Source organism: Halichoeres trimaculatus, unplaced genomic scaffold (genome assembly GCF_033239565.1).
Source record: "Halichoeres trimaculatus isolate MK-OKI-2021-1 unplaced genomic scaffold, fHalTri1.1 fHalTri1_scaffold_10, whole genome shotgun sequence".
Taxonomy (NCBI): Eukaryota; Metazoa; Chordata; class Actinopteri; order Labriformes; family Labridae; genus Halichoeres; species Halichoeres trimaculatus.
The window spans coordinates 23716717-23733164 of record NW_027437187.1 but is presented as its reverse complement, the minus strand read 5'-3'; the positions used below and the strand labels follow the sequence as shown (position 1 = coordinate 23733164).

The 16448-nt window shown below is 40.7% G+C and overlaps 1 protein-coding gene across 1 annotated transcript; it reads left to right on the top strand.

Annotated features, from left to right (window-relative positions):
• Nucleotides 1–1046: 1046 nt before the first annotated feature.
• On the top strand, nucleotides 1047–16374 carry LOC141796366 (lysine-specific demethylase RSBN1L-like). The gene is made up of 8 exons (XM_074677427.1): nucleotides 1047–1676; nucleotides 1930–2055; nucleotides 2568–3235; nucleotides 10018–10155; nucleotides 10908–11050; nucleotides 11227–11394; nucleotides 11704–11815; nucleotides 14064–16374. Exons 1-8 carry the CDS (start codon nucleotides 1187–1189, stop codon nucleotides 15696–15698), a joined length of 3480 nt encoding a protein of 1159 aa, XP_074533528.1. The 5' UTR covers nucleotides 1047–1186; the 3' UTR covers nucleotides 15699–16374.
• The last annotated feature ends 74 nt before the right edge of the window (nucleotides 16375–16448 follow it).

Sequence of the window (16448 nt, the reverse complement as noted above, 5' to 3'; positions counted from 1 at the left end):
AGAAATGCAACTTTCCAAATCTTCTCTGGACTTGTTTCTTGTTTCTGTCATAACAAACCAATTACTTTTATTATGTTTAAAAACAAAGCAATTCATCTGTAATCCTATTATGTAATGTTGACTCAAGAAATGATTGTACTCAGATCTTGGATGCAATAAAATGGAGAAACTAACTGGGCCTTGTTGTGAAATATTTTAGGGGTCATTGGACAAGATGGTTTTCACAGAATAAAATACCTTATAACAAATTTCTATAACTGTACTGCCACCCAGTGGCACATTAGTGGCACAAATTCACTTTGTATATTTATTTTACCCATAGATTTCACTGTATCTTCTCATGGACACTGTTCTCTAAAGTATTTTCACACTTGCTCAAAATTTGCAACATCTTTCAAATGCCCACCAGATATGAATCCTAATACTTGTGATTCTAAATATAAAGAAATACAACTTTTTAGCTATGATAAAAATTAAACTTGAACTACAAGAAGCTGTTAATACAAGTGATGACAAAGACTTGTGTCCATACTAAGATTGAATTCACAATTTCCCCCTAAATGCATAGAATCTTTAGTTCTGTTAATAAACAGAATCTCTTCTGTGAATAAAGAGAATGTATTTAATGCTAAAATACCCAAAGCCCCATAGTTTGTCAGAACAAAAACAAAAGAAAGAGGGAGACCAAAAATAAAGTGGAGTCACGAAGGTTCAAATACAAATGGGGTACTGATGTACAAGCGCAAACTAAAAAAATTGGCGATCTGGATAAGATAAAACTAATATAAATGGAGAGGAAGGAAGGTATTTCTGACAATAATTCTCAATGCTCATATAGATAAGTGAAGAAACAAGCAAATATGTAAAAAATTAAACAACTTGAGTTGTCCAATCCTGAATCTTAAATGTCTGTACTTTTTACTCATTCTGGGGATTTAAAACTGATTTTCTATCCATGTAAATGCTGCCCTCTGCCAGTGGGCCTGTACCGTTATATATTCATGGTAATGTTGTCAGTGTGACTGCTCAGTTATAGCAGTGCAGTGCAGCTCGTTGTCCTGCAGGCTGTAAACAATCCTGTCTGCTCTCCCTCCTCCGTGCGTCGTACGTGACTTACCAGGCCCCGCCCCTGGCCTAGCTCTCGCGCACCAGTTACGTATGACCGTAAAAAATAGAAACTTCCAAGATGGCCGAGGCCGTGGACTCCATGCATTTCGCAGCAAACAGCAAAACAAATTCCCCCAAACCCTTGATAGCCAAACGGCCACCGGAGAGCCGACCCCAGTCTTCCAGCGACATTTACCCGCCGCCCCCTAAGAAGGTCCGGGTGGAGGAGAAGGGCCTGAAGCACAGGAAACTGAACGGAGAGGTGTGCGCAGGGGAAAAACACAACGGGAAGCAGAGTTGTGGCAGCCCAGCGAAATGGAGTTTCGGCCCGGCCAAGGCGAGCCACTCAACCGCTGCCGTGGTGCCAGTGACTCCCGCACGGAAAATCTTCAAAATCAGCAACTTCCTCGCCTCGCCCCCGAAAATGAAAAAGGCTAAGGAAAAACGGCACAAAGACAAGGAGAAAAGCAGTGGGGCGCAGCGGAGCTCTGCCGTTAGTGTGGAGAGATTGAGCCCAGCTAGCTGCCATACAAAGACCGAGAACGGCGACATGAAAATGCTACAGAGAGGTAGGACAGCCACTACCAGCCTGCTCACTACAGCACCCTGTTAAACCCGCTACATTTTCAAATTTAAAACTTTACCCAATGTTTTAATGCATTAATATTCTCTATAAATTATTATATAATTTGTCCAACTAAAGGCCCCATGTGTTTATTAGGCCCAGATAGTGATATATACACGTGGAAATGTTTGTTCGTCAGTTATGCTCCTCAGCATGGATGCAGCGGGGTTTCACCTTTTTCTACCTCCTCACTACAGATCCCCCTGTGAAGGAGAAAGAAAGGGAGAAGAAAAAGGAAAAGAGTAAAGACTGGAAAAATCATAGGGTGCCACCTTTACATGACATTGCAAGAGAAAACGGAGACATGATTTCCACACCGAAAGGTAAGGATGAGGAGGAACGTTGATCATTTACCTATACTGGATAAAAAGTTGTTCTAATATTAATTGGTAATAACTGTTATCAACATAAGTCTTTTAGATGTTTTTTACACTAAGACAGTGGACCACGTTTGACTTTTTTTTAAAAGCAGAACTAAGCTGGAAAAATGTACACAATTTAAACAAAGTGTTGGAAGAACAAATATTATCTTTACCATTAGATCGATAGAAGCTTTATTATCATTGTACAGAATACAACAAAATTCTGTTTGGCAGCATTTCTCAAATCAAATAGCAGCAGCAAGATAATTCAAAAAAGAAACAAAAAAAGTCTTAACTCAAATTAAGTGTTCACTTAAAATGTTTCTAAAAGATATAAAATATAAATAGACTGGGCAATTCTTTTTTTTTTTGCATTAGTAGCCATTATCTTAAACAACCATCTCTGCTTCCATAAGTAAGGTCTCACATGATGCAAAGTATAGTAGTCTAAACTTTTTCACCTGTCTTCACAGACTCTAAGGAGAAGCCCAAAGCCGGTTCAGAGGAAGACCTCCTGCTGAAAAAGATGAAGAAGAAAAAGAAAAAGAAGCATAAAGACGGCGAGCGGATGAAGGACAGACACAGTCGACCCAAAATGTATCACCGCTCATGTCAGACAGTGTGTTCAGGGGTCTCCCTGGGTCTACCGGAGTTTCTCAGTCGAATGAATGGAAACAACAGCAGCAGTCTACTCCAAACTGCATCACCAACACAACACCACCAGGATCCTGCTGCTACCTCTGCCTCCATCACTTCCATGGTCAGGGACCGGCTCAGCTACAGCTCCCCGCTGCATTGCGTCCCACCACCGGGCCTCCCTGGTCTGGAGTTTGGCCAGCTGATCCACATCGAGCAACAGGCCAATGGAGGAGCAAGTGTAGCGCACGCCTACAGCGAGCAGCTATCTTGTTTGTCCCCAGCTGAGATGCAGCGTTTTGCCGAGGAGTTTGTGGCACTTTCGTTTAGTGAGGATGACACCCAGGCTGCATCTTTTGTGATGGGTATCATCCACGGAGCTGCTTCCTACCTCCCAGACTTCCTGGACTACTTCTCTTACAAGTTTCCCAACGCGCCGGTAAAGATGGAGGTGCTTGGGAAGAAAGACATAGAGACGACAACCATGGTCAACTTCCACTCTCAGGTACGTTTTTTAAATACAATTTTTCCTCATGGGTAACAACTGGTGAGATGGCTACGTGTGTTAGAGGAGGCTGAAATGTCCACTTAGATTGTGTAAAGTGTCTGAAAGTGTGAGATGCACGGACTCACAAGCTGAAACTACACAACGACGCCTGTCTTAGTATTTGGAAGTTTTTGCGTCAGTCTTTGTCCAGACTGTTGTAAGGAGAGCTTTACATCCTGCCTCAAGCGATCTCTTTTTTGATCTCTTTTTTTCCCCTGCATCCAAAGTGTTTCAGCATTTAGTTGTCTTACAGAGCAGTAGTCTTCAGCATTGTGTGTCGTATTGTCATTTAGCTCAACAAATTACAAAACTGCTGTTTATGCTGGTGATAGTGATGCTGCACCTTCAGCTGGAGTTCTGCTTTCATGTCGGGCTCAGATGATTCTTCTGAAGAAAGTTTGGTCGTCCATAAGTTATCGTAGATTTTCTCTTAGTAACAGTGCGACAGCAGCTGAGTGTAATCTTCAGTGTTAACTTTTTACTTTTTTTGTCATGATTTGGTTTTGAGTCAAATCAGCTCCCCAAGCATAGAAGTTAAAAATGAACGCGGGTCATCATCAGCCCATTGTAATAAACAGTTTGTCTTTTACTTCTCCATCAGCAGATCTCCAGTGAGTATAAATAATCTATAAGGTGTTTTTTTTCTGCACCTTAATACAGAGAAGTTTCCCTGGGTAATTTCAAACAATGAAGTGCTTAGTCCTAATCTAAAACCCCATCATATGAGAAAAGATATCAAAAGGATTTTTCTAGTCGCAGACCAACAAAAAAAGCTGTGTGCATGGACACAGACCGCTAAATCTGAGAGAAGTGTTGTAAAAGGGCAGTGATCTTGCAAAAGAATCCCTTGTAGATCTATCGCTGGTTGTAATCCACACTTTAAAATGCGATTATCAGCGCCAATATTACAGGTTACAAGTTATTTCAAAATACTACTTCTTAGCTTCTCGAATTACAGCACATCTAGGTCTCTATGACAACACCACGCTGGCTGACGGGAGTTTAGTGGTAAGATTAGAGATCTTTTTTTTTCTCTGCTTGAAAATGAATTCTGTGATTAATTTTGTAGTGATGGTGGACACTGGAGCCTAACTGTCAGACAGAAAAAGGGCAGAAGAGCAGAAGAAAGCGGGAAACGAGAGAGTGGGCACGGGCTAAAGGCTAACGCAGGGGCTAAACTGTTTGTGATATGTTCATTCCAACCCACCTGCTACAGTTATTCTGCAGTGGTCTGTTCAAACTTGAGAGTCTATCAATAAAATGAAAAGTAAGGTTATGTTAGCTCTGTTTGGTAGGTAACTGGCAGGACATAACCAGGATTCACTAACATTACGCATTACAGACATGTCTTAGAGTGGGCTGCGGGTCTAAATCTGCGCTACATATAGACTGCTACTAAATTACATTCAAACTGACAGTGTTTACTTGGTGTCACATTAGCCTCAATACGTCCAAGCACCGGGCTGCCGATAGCGCTACATATAGCTGGGTACTACAACGTTTGCTTGATGTCACAAAATGACAGACTCTAATGGTAACAAGTCTTTATACAGTGTTCACACACTTTGAAATACATATTTAAATGTACGCCAGGTAAGCTACAGTTTGTACAAATCAAAAGACTGATCTCAGTATCTTACACAACAACAGCAAAGAAACCTGAAACCTTTAGCACAGAAGAGAGCAGACTTGACAGTAAGGAGCACAAAGTTTGGATTAACCTGATGAAAGTTTTGACTGCAAACATGGTGATGTGTTCAGGGTTTTGACATAAACTCAACCCTGGAGCTCCTTGCCTCCAAAACCCACCACTGAAAACTGTAAAATCAAAGCAGATCTTCTTGTTTTCGACACAGCTCCCGATGCTTTACCAGCAACTTCCAGTTAGAAGGCAACATACTGTACAGCATAAATAAAGATGCCATCTACACTTAACACAAAGCTACAGATCTCTGATTTTTACACAAGACAAACTCCTCACCTGAGACTGTGTCTGAGTGAAGCTGAACTGTATCTATGTAACTCTCTGCTTTACATGAGAAACTCCACATTACAAAAACACTAAAGCTTATAAAATCATTTTTAATTTTATAATAGTTGTTGGGAAACCATTTTCTTACAGCTGTCTGATACCTGAACAGAACCATTTGTCTTTAAGGGAGCACATTGTGTGTCCAGTTGTAAAGTGAGGGAGGTTTTTGACACTAGAAAAATGACCTGGCTCAAGTTATAACCCTTGGTATAATATACACAGAAAATATGTGCTGTAAAACCTTCTTTATGATTTAATATGAGGGTCACTTATAACGAGGGGTGTCTCGATCTGATATTGATGTCAGATATTGGTCCGATATCGGCAAACAAAAAACAGGTATCAGATTAAAGTAAACTGCATTGAACACCTCAGATATAAGCACTCCAATCAAAGCAGGGCCCACATGATCACAGCAACAGCGTGTGCTAAGGTGCTAACAAATTAGCAAAGAGTAGGAGTGATGTTGGCCATGTGGCAGTATTTTTTTTATTGAAATCTTAAAGACGTTGCAACTGAGTGCAGAAATTGTCATGCACAAGTTTCCCATGGTGGCACAACCAACCTCATTATTGGGTTTGAGTGACAACACCCTATCAAGCCTTTTCTGACATTGCACACTAGAAAACAAGCAAAAGCATGTGTGATTGGTGCTGATGTCATTTTGGGTTGAAATCGGCCAATACTCAGGGCTGTAATGTCAGTATTGTGTTGTACAAGGTTTTATCAGGACACTCTAATTTAGAACTAAAACAAGGGAGAATATTGGCAACACAGTTTAAAAACATTAAAATGTTTTTTATGAATCTGTGAATCTTTTTTCTCTGTGTTATATTTAAAGGATAAGTTCGGTTTATACAGCTTTTACATTGTTCATAGAATGAAGTAGCACAAAATACTCACCCAGAAGGCTTTCCTGATCCAAGCAGTGCTTCGGGAGATATTTAGGTCCAAAATCATGCAGCAGACGTCCATATAATGGGATCCATTGGGGCATAGACAGCGCTGCTCCTGAAACTGCATTAATCATCCAAAAACTTGTGTTTTTCACCAATATTTCATCATGGTCCGCTCCAGGTTAGTCCTCTGCTGCAGTCTAGTCCAGAGAGTACTGCGTATGCGCAGTACTCTCTGGAGAGCTGACACCTTTCTTTGAGGGACAAACGTAAACAAAGTCTTCGTCAGTTCAGAGGTCATTACAGCCACACAGCGCTGTCTGGGATGCGCAGTACTCTCTGGACTAGACTGCAGCAGAGCACTAACCCGGAGCGGACCATGAGGGAATATTGGTGAAAAACAAGAGTTTTTGGATGATTAATGCCGTTTTAGGAGCGGCGGGTCTATGCCCCGATGGATCCTATTACACGGACGTCCGCTGCACGATTTTGGATCTAAATATCTCCCGAAGCACTGCTTGGATCAGGAAAGCCTTCTGGGTGAGTATTTTGTGCTACTTCATTCTATAAACAATGTAAAAGCTGTATAAACCGAACGTATCCTTTAAGAAACCCTTGTTTTTGGCCGTTGTGTTTTTTTCACTAGTCCTGTTTCCCAGTTTGTGCTTCTAGCTGAAGATGAGACCTCTGCTGATGATGGCTCTTAATTTATCTGAAAACATCTTTCACCAAAAATCTTAACTGAAACAGGTACAAGCACTATAAAAGAAAGCTTAACCTGAATTTAAAAAAATCCTGAAATTAGTTTTATTTTATTATTGTACTGCTCCTGGCCTTGTTTGGCATGGCAGCAAAGCACAACTTGTGACAGATTAGTTTATGGGATACTTCATGCACCAAGCAGTGTGTAAAAATAATGTTGGTTCTGCCGCTCCCCCACAGTTTCTACTTCAGACTCTTTCAACATGAAAGAGTTCATTTAAATTTAGGTCGGCTAACTTCGTATTTATTCAAGTCAGAGACCCCTCACAGTGAGGAGATGTTTCCAGGGGGTTCCTCATGAGTGTACTCTGCTTCTTCGTGAGAAATTATATCAGCTTTCTTTTTGTGATCTTCTCAGCTGCCAAAAATGGGCAGAAGTTGTTTGTTTAGTACAGACTTTTTCACGTTAACCAGTTTGGGCTTCGTATTGTTTGACTTGGAAGGTGCTCTTTTCAGTGCCATCAGTGTTTGGTGAAGTCTGGGCAGAGTGAGGGGTTGATTCATGGCTGTCTTTGTTCTTAGATTTGCACAATGTGTCTGAGTCAAGAGTTCGCAAAAACTTCAAAACAGTGTTTCCCCCACTCAGATGACATTTTTGCATCCACAAAGTACACCGTAACCATAATCATTTTACTTGTCATGTCTTCTTCATATGTCATGCCTTCAGAGTTAGTGTTGAATTTTTGATGAATCAGTTGAGGCCCCTGGTAGGTGGACCTTTTATTTAGGTAGTCAGATGACATCCCAGGTAGCCATCAGCTCCTTTCAGCCAGAGTCAGCGCCTACGTGGAGGTAATGACAAGCTGATAGAGATCAAAATGTGACTGTGTAAAAAAAGACCTTAAGTAATGCTTGAATGAATTTCCCAATCTAAAAAAAATTACACAGATTATCCTTGTGTAATGCAAATCTACTCTAAAATGGTTGAACCACTGCTGAAAAAGATGATAATTAAAAATCAAGATTCAGGGTTTCTGGTCATTTACATCCATCAGAGTAACAGGATTATTTTTTCCATAATGTAACACCGACTCTCATAATTCCAGTTGTTTCTCACCTTCACAAAGGCCCAGAGGAAAAACGTCTTATGTGTGGTCTATTGCACAGCTTATGCAAGTTTCTGAAATATGAACAGTATCACAGTTTCAGCTTATTACCTCCAGGAGGTGTCGCAAACCTTCAAGGAGCTTTAGTTCTTAATTTAACATCTTTACCAGTTGCATCTTCTGTATCCTGCAGCATTTTTTCTTTACACTACTTCAATCCAAGTGTTTACGTGTAAACAGAAATAAACACACTTCAGATGAGAACATCAAAACTTACCCCACAAAAAATTGTACTGTCACTCATTTCTGGACGCATGGAGGGAGCATGATCCCTGGTTGCACCATGTGTGAGTGCTCATACTTCATCAAACTGTCCTTGTTTAGGTCTGAATTATTTGTTAAAGTTCAGAGCTGATTCATTTTCAAACTACAGAGACACTTTTTTTTTAACTGCATGCCTCTGTTTACTCCACATGTAGGACACTCAGCAGTTTGCTGTGTGTAGAGGATGCTTCAATATCCCAAAGGAGAGATTTGGTCGACAGACAACAATCATAAATAGTTATTAACAAAAAGCACAGCAATGATTTAAAGTCAGTGCTGAAAAAGAAAGATGTGCACATTCAAATTTGGAAGGACTGTGATGGAGGAGGAAGAAAGGCAGCAAAAGAGAACTGTGCCAGGTCAAGGTCTCTCGTTGTTATAATTGTCACTCGATCAAGTGAAAGCAGTGAAAGAATGCAGTAAACCACTGCCTATGCAACCCAACAATGACCCTCATCTTTTCTTACACTGAAAATTCAGTTTGAGAATCCCATTAGCTGTGCCAGCCTTACTGATAGGCCTGTCACGATAATCAATAAATTGATTAACCGAATGGTAAATTAAAACGTCCTCGGTAAGTTTGCCAGCCTCGATAAACTGATACGTTCATGCATGTTTGTTTTCCTCCTCTCTTTCGACCAAAGAGGCTGAATGAGAAGATGGCTCACTGCGTCTATCTTTCCTAACATTGGGGTGCATAGGTTCTATAGTGGATTTATAGCGGAGTGAGCATCTGTCCAAAATGCGATCTTTGGCATCTTTTGCGACGGGGCTGCTTGCGCGTACACATGGAGAAAGCTGAAGCGAGCGTCCTGAGGGGTATTGAGGATTTGTTTGAAAATAGTGGCGACGAAGAAGAAGAAGAGGGAGGTGCAGCGGAGCTTTGTTCTTTGACAATCCGCTCTTACTGAGGCTTTTGGTCTGCAAAGTAAATAGAAATAAAAGCGCCAAATGGTGGGCGCTCAAAGACAGCTACATTGCCAAAGAAATGCAGCCCTTCAATACGGTTGAAAGCCAGAAATGTTAAAAATGTTTGACAGACAGTACGGATTGACTGGGAAAAAGTACATGTTACAAACAATTCAGGAACTGTATAAACTCCCTTTTATTTAGGCTACAGTGTTTATTGTTTTTTTTTCCTTGGAGTTTCGTTTTTTCTTTACAGACAGGGTCTATGTTTTATTGTTTTTGATTAGTATTAATTATTTTCATTGACATGTATTTTTTCTAAAAGAGAGTCCATTTCATTTTCATTGTATTTTTTTCTTTTTCTTGTTTGTTAAATTTATTATATTTTTTGTTTAATTTATTTTATTTAAAAGATCCTGACCTTTTAATTACAGTTAAATACTCTTAAGAAATTAAAGTTTCTTGCTTTTGATATGGTGTACTCACTTTATTATCCCAATTATCATAATTACATCAATGAAAAATGTAAAAAAAAAAATTCGTAGAAAAAAATCAAAATAATATTGACAATAATATTGTTTATCGGCAAAAATATTTTGGAAAATTATCGTCTAGCAAAATTTGTTATCGTGACAGGCCTACTTACTGATAATATTACATTTTCTGCATCTGTTTGAAATAGTTGTCTGTAAACCGTCTGTGGATGTGTCAAAGAACAAACCTTTTGAAACCCTGTGACTCTGACCACTCGTCTTAATTTTTTTCCTGCAGGTGAAGCGGACATACTCCCAGGGAACGTACCGTGCCGGGGCCATGCGGCAGGTCAGTCTGGTTGGGGCTGTGGATGAAGAGGTTGGAGATTACTTCCCAGAGTTCATCAACATGTTAGAGGAATCTCCTTTTCTAGAGGTCAGTATGCGAGTTGGTGTTTTAAATTGTTCATAAAACGACTAAACTGGTATTGAACTGCATAATAGCTGAATGGTTCTTATTTAGTGGTCATTTCTTTAATTAAATGATATTTTTTTAAAATTGAAACATGCCATAAAGACCTAAGTTTATGGAGAGGAATGATTTAGTATCAACAAGTAGCTCGATAAAAGCTCAGCTTTTCGTAGGAGAGGAGGAAGTAAAGAATAGAAGGAAAAGAAAAGATTAAGTGTTATTAGGTAAAGGTTTTCATGTGAGTATGAAAATGTAAAACTCATACAGCTTGTCTGTAGTTTTAAGCTGAATGTGACAGCACCTTCGCCTCAAATGATCCCACAATACTCTCATGTTCCCATGAAAAACAAGCTCAGGTTTATCGATCTTTGCAGCGTTGAGTCTGAAGGATTTTTTTTGATGTCATGGTGATGGCATTGCATCATTTAATCCTGTGATGTTGCTTTGTTTTGTTCACCTGTCACTTCACAGTCAATATTTTTCAAGCACTACAAAACATTCAGCATAGAGAGAAAAGCTGAAAGATGTCTCACTCTTAAGCGACTCACCTTCAGAAAATGAACACTCATCATCAAACAGCACGAAAACACATTTTTTTTACACCGATAGACTTTTGTTGACAAATACTTGCACTCCTTCTGTAAATTCCTTCCTCATGTTTCTTTTCTAAGGCTGTAATCCATTGGGTAACATTTCTCTTAAACCTGTTTCTATAGCGGACTCTGCCTTGGGGAACTTTTTCCAGTCTGCGGCTGCAGAGCCCCACAGAGAGTGACGATGGCCCCATCATGTGGGTCAGACCTGGAGAACAGATGATCCCGATGGCAGACATGCCAAAGTCACCCTTCAAAAGAAAAAGGTGGGTTCATGTTAGAGGCTGTACAGGTGTTAGAATTTAAAAGTAATGTTCATCAAAAAAGGCTCAAACACGAGGATGGAGCGAACACTGTCAGCTCACGTTAAACTTTGTCTGCATAGACGGGTGTTTAACTATCACTGAACAGTTACTGACTTCTGTGAATGCATGTGTTTCAGGTCCACAAATGAAATAAAGAACCTGCAGTACTTACCCAGAGCCAGTGAGCCCAGGGAGATGCTGTTTGAGGACCGGACGAGAGCCCATGCTGACCACATTGGTCAGGGGTTTGAGAGACAAACTACTGCTGCTGTGGGTGTGCTGAAGGCTGTGCGCTGCGGAGAGGAGTGAGTACACAGCAGTGTCTTTTAACATCATCACACAGTTTTTACTCTGGATACACCAGCAGTTTTGGAAAGTCTGAGTAGGTTGAGCAAGTTTTCTTTGTTGTTGAGAGAGTTAGAAATATTTAAGAGGGGAGCACAAACACAAAGTTACTAACCAGTACAGCCATAGTTATATCATTAACCAGAGTGAATCTATTTTTGGGAATGAAAATCCTTCATTAAGCTTTGATTGTACACTTGTTGTGTGTAAAAAAACAGCCTGGTGTGTAGGTGTGATTAGTAAACAGATCTGTATGTGTTGTCTTACAGCAGTGATGCTCCTGCTCGAATCACCAAAGACGTTGTGTGTTTCCACGCTGGAGATTTCCCAGATGTGGTAATGAGACTGCAGCTGGACCTTCATGAACCTCCACTGTCTCAGGTGGGCTGCATTTCTGAATGGGTCTCAGTAATACTCAGTGTATTAAAGTTGTCTATGTCACATGTGTTTACATGTCATGGTCATTATATTTAACAAAAATGTTTAAAAGTGGAGGTCAGGGGGTGATAAACCAGGTTGAAAGAGTGCCCGCCCGTATGTGACACTCCGTGAACAACAGCAAACACACCCATAAACAAACAGGGATAATCTGATTGGTCATTACTAGTCGGCTTTCTATTGGTTGATCCACTAAAAATTCGAGCGCAGACAGAGATCTGTGAGCAAAAATTCCCTCATCGCGAGAGGAAGAACCGGAGTGTGAGCGCAGGAAATCTGCGCGAGCAGCATTATATCCGAGCGCAAGGACACAGTTTGAGCACGCGCAGCATTATAACTGAGCACAAGGAGACCGTTTGAGCACACGCAGAGCAAATTTGAGCGCAAGAGCAGAGTTTTGAGAGACAATATCACAAAATGTGAGCATGAAATCAATAAAATACTGCTCTCAAATCAGTTTAAAATGCTCTTGATTTAAGATAGGATATTCATTCCATATGTTTGGGCGTTGACCTGACTCAGGCATGCTGCACATTAATTTTTTTCACCATTTGTACAAACGGTCAGTTTTTATCGCTGATGGCTGGACGTGCATGCACACCCAGAGTAACAATTCTTATGCCCTTGCTTCTGTGATCTCAGAGTTCTCCACAAAGCTTAATTTTCTAACTACAATTACTCTCTTCTTGTGACAAGGATTCTTTTTTATTACTACTCCACAATTTGTCATGGTTGTGTGATAACTGTCTAACATGTGAATGTCTACAATGCGCTGGATAAGAAAAGCTTTTCTGTGGCTTGTGTTGGAATTTTTGTTGTTAAAAAGTATATGTTTGGCTTTAATCCCGTTGACCTGCTGTCTGTAACTCCCCAGTAACACTTGCCCCATTTAAAGTGTATAAACGTTGTTTTTTAAAGTTGTGTTTTAAGTAAGGCTGTCATTTTAATGCGTTAATTAGATTAATTAATTACACCCCATATTAACGCGTTATAAAAATTAACGCAGATTAATCTGGATGCCAAACCCCCAGGGCGTTAAAGACGCACTTATTTTCAAATGTCTGGCATTTACAAACCGTTTGTTCTACTTGGAAAAAGTGGTGTTCTCATTAGATTTTCAAATTTCCGACGGTCCCTGAATGTATCACACTTGACGTCAGCAACATGCTTTAAACCGGGGGTAAGCGAGAGTGATTTGTGACTGCCGTCCACATCTCTTTAATTCACACACCCATTTTGAAAATCTGCAGAAAAATCAACCGTTTGCTCTAGCTCAATTCTGTAAAAAACTGATAATTCTACAGTCTTTACTGCATTAAACAAGCCCTGAATGATCGATATTTGTCCTGTATTTAAATCTAAAGAATTCTTTGAAAATTTGCTTCCATCTTCTTGGTATCATGTTTCAGCTTGGGGCTGCTCTGCACCAATGAGCAACAGTTTGTGTGTTCAGAGCATGTTAAACTGAAAAAACTTCACTTTTCTTTGATCAAAGACTTGAATTAAATATTTTGTACATAGTTCCTCACAGTTTTTAGCCTTTAGCCTTGGTTCTCCTGACCTCATAAAAGTATAGAAGTTTATATTGCAGTGAAAATTGAGTCCACATTTAGTAAAAATGTGACAGAAGCAAAAACCGTCCTAAAAATCAAATCAGCTTATCTTAGGTGCAGGACTGTGCAGATTTTGTAAAGATAGAACCATAAAACTTTTTTCATGTGTTCCTTATGCCTCAGGGTACCTAAAAATGTGTTGTTTATATTCCCACCTTATTTTTATATGTTTTTTAATGTCTTTTAATGTAATTTTAATGTCCTGGAATTCAAATTCTTTATTTTGGGACCTTAAGCAGATATGAGATTAAAATGCGATTAATTAGATTAATTAATTACAAATCCTGTAATTAATTAGATTAATTTTTTTAATCGCCTGACAGCACTAGTTTTAAGCCTTTATCATTTTCACAAAGTGGCTTTAACGTCAAGTCCTGTATCCCAGAGTACAAAAAGAAATGCAGAGCTTTTTTTTGACCTCTATCACGTCTTGTTGCCTCCAATTAGTTTAGAATGGAACAATTTCCCAATGTGATACTGTTACCCTGTGTGAAGCGAGATGAGAATCACTTCTCTTCTTCTTCTGTGTAAAAATGGAACATGACTGAACTTTGTTTGTCCCTGTTGTGCCTCCACAGTGTGTGCAGTGGATCGACGATGCTAAGCTGAACCAGCTGAGGAGGGAGGGGATCCGATACGCCCGAATCCAACTCTACCACGATGACATCTACTTCATCCCCAGAGGAGTCGTCCACCAGTTCAAAACTGTGTCTGCTGTCTGCAGTCTGGCCTGGCACATCAGACTCAAACAATATCACCAACACGAAGAGAAGGAGAATGGCGACGAAGAGGAAGAGGAGGAGAAGTGTGCCAGGGAAGTCACAGTTCAAACTAAAGAGGAAGACGAAGACCAGGAAGAGTGTGCCCCTAATGTACAGATCGTGATGAAGCAGGAGGATGAGGATGCCGAGGGAATTCAATCACAAGCTCTGGCACAGGTTTTCAAGGAGGAAGAGCAAGAGAGCAGAGCTGAGACGAAGGATCTTTTAACGACACAGTCCCTACCTTCCATCAAACAAGAAAGAGATGAAGATGTAGTCACTAGCACACTAACAGAGTCGAAAACTGAGGAGAGGGAGAAGGAGGAGGGGAGGGCAGAGACACAGCGTAAGGGCCAGGAGGAGGCTGGAGTGGACAGTACACCTTTAAAGTCACTACAAGTTAGGAAGGAGGATGATGTGGAAGAAGAGAGGCATCAAAAGATAATGACACCAGTTCAAGGAATAAAAGAGAAAACTAAAGAAAGCATAACGAGCACTTACAACACACATCAAATCAAAAAGGAGAAAGAGAAAGGAAAGAGAGAGAAGGATGAAAAGGAGAGGGTTAAAGAAAAGGACAAGAAAGATAAAGAGAGGAGTAAAGACAAGGAGAGGGATAAAAAGGATAGAGGGAAAGACAGGGACAGAGAAAAGGAAAGAGGAAGAGAGCAGGAAAAAGGTAAGACTGATGGAGGCAGAGAGGGCAGTACATCGACGCAGCCTGTGCTACAGGTGAGGAAAAAAGAGGAAGAGGAGCTGACAAAAGAGGGCAGCAAAGCCTCTCACACTGGCCTGCCTGCCCAGAGAGACGAGAAGTGGGCCAAGGAGTGGGACTCAAAGACACAACCTCATGTCAAGAGAGAGAAGGAGCACACGGGGAGTGATAAAGAGAAGGGTGGGTCTCACAGAGAGGAGGCCCGAGACGCCAGCTCACACAAACACAAGTCTTCACACGGGAAGAAGGAGAAGAGCGGGCACAGAGATGGAAACATGCCCAGCTCACACGCTAAGCCAGGGAGAGAAGATGGAAAGATCGGCACTCCGAAACCCGTGAACATCCAGATTAAAAAAGAGGGAAAAAAGGAGAAAGACGTGAACAGTAGAGAGGAGAAAAAGAAGCCTTCCTCTGGTGCCGCTCCACCAGAACACAAACCACCACGGACACTCATCACTTTTGACCTCTTTAAGCCCATGGAGGCTCACCAGACTCTGGCTCTTTCCTTAACAGACAGTCGGCCTAAGAGCCACCACCACCACATTGACTCACGAGGCTCTTCCTCAAAGCCTGGCTCTGATTCTCGGACACTTGTGCCCTCTAAAGGACCAAAAGTAAAGGACTCAGTGCAGGGGAAACCTGCCACACCTCTACAGGACACTCGGCCACAGCAGCACTCGATAAAACAGCCCCTGAAAACACACACGCCCCAAACACAGAAAGACTTCTTAATATGAATGTCTAGATGTCCAGTCTTCTTTTTTTTACTGTACAACTTCTGCTGAGGCTTTGTTAAAATACTTGAAGGTGCATCCTTTCTTCAGACATCATCTGGAACTTTTTAATTTGTAATAATGAGCAGGTGCATTCCCTTTCTTTGCTGACACACTTCAACCGGTGATGCCGTGCAGAGGGGATGCTCTCGTCAAGTGTTTTATCAGTGCCTAAGAATGTAAGCTAAGTAGCTCACTTCACGTTTGTTAGCGAATGTATGTAGGCTCTATATAAACTGTTATGTGACCCATGTGTCAGTGCCTGTGCACTACTTAGCTTCGCTCTTCAAGCACCTATTTTAGGTACTGGACTTACCAATCTGAAAACAACCATACATGCTCCCTGCTATAGAAAATACTCATCACTGTATCTGACATTTCAGGAAGCCACCGAGTCAACACTGAAATTCTCTTTGCCGCGTTGCTTCAGTTAATGGAGTTTGTTGTTTTTAACACTCCGTTGGAGCGAGTCGTTGTTTTCAGACTGGAAGTTGTTTGACTCACACAGGGCTGTAAATGATACTGTATGTACCAAAACTGTACAGTATAGATGTTATTAGCACCAATGTGAGAAAATGTATACAGAAATTGCATATATTTTTTGTAAGACAAGTTTTATTTTCCATAGAACTTATTTATATCATTTACTGTCTGTTTTTATTTGAAACCAATGTATGTGAAAGATTTGTTGTAAATACATTTTATTTCCTAAGA

What these genes read in the sequence shown, in the direction of transcription:
- LOC141796366 (XM_074677427.1), top strand. Translation starts at nt 1,187, where the DNA reads ATGGCCGAGGCCGTGGACTCCATGCATTTCGCAGCAAACAGCAAAACA. An exon ending in TGGTCAACTTCCACTCTCAG is followed by an intron (nt 3,236 to 10,017) that starts GTACGTTTTTTA and finishes TTTTTCCTGCAG; the next exon opens with GTGAAGCGGACATACTCCCA. An exon ending in AGGAATCTCCTTTTCTAGAG is followed by an intron (nt 10,156 to 10,907) that starts GTCAGTATGCGA and finishes CTGTTTCTATAG; the next exon opens with CGGACTCTGCCTTGGGGAAC.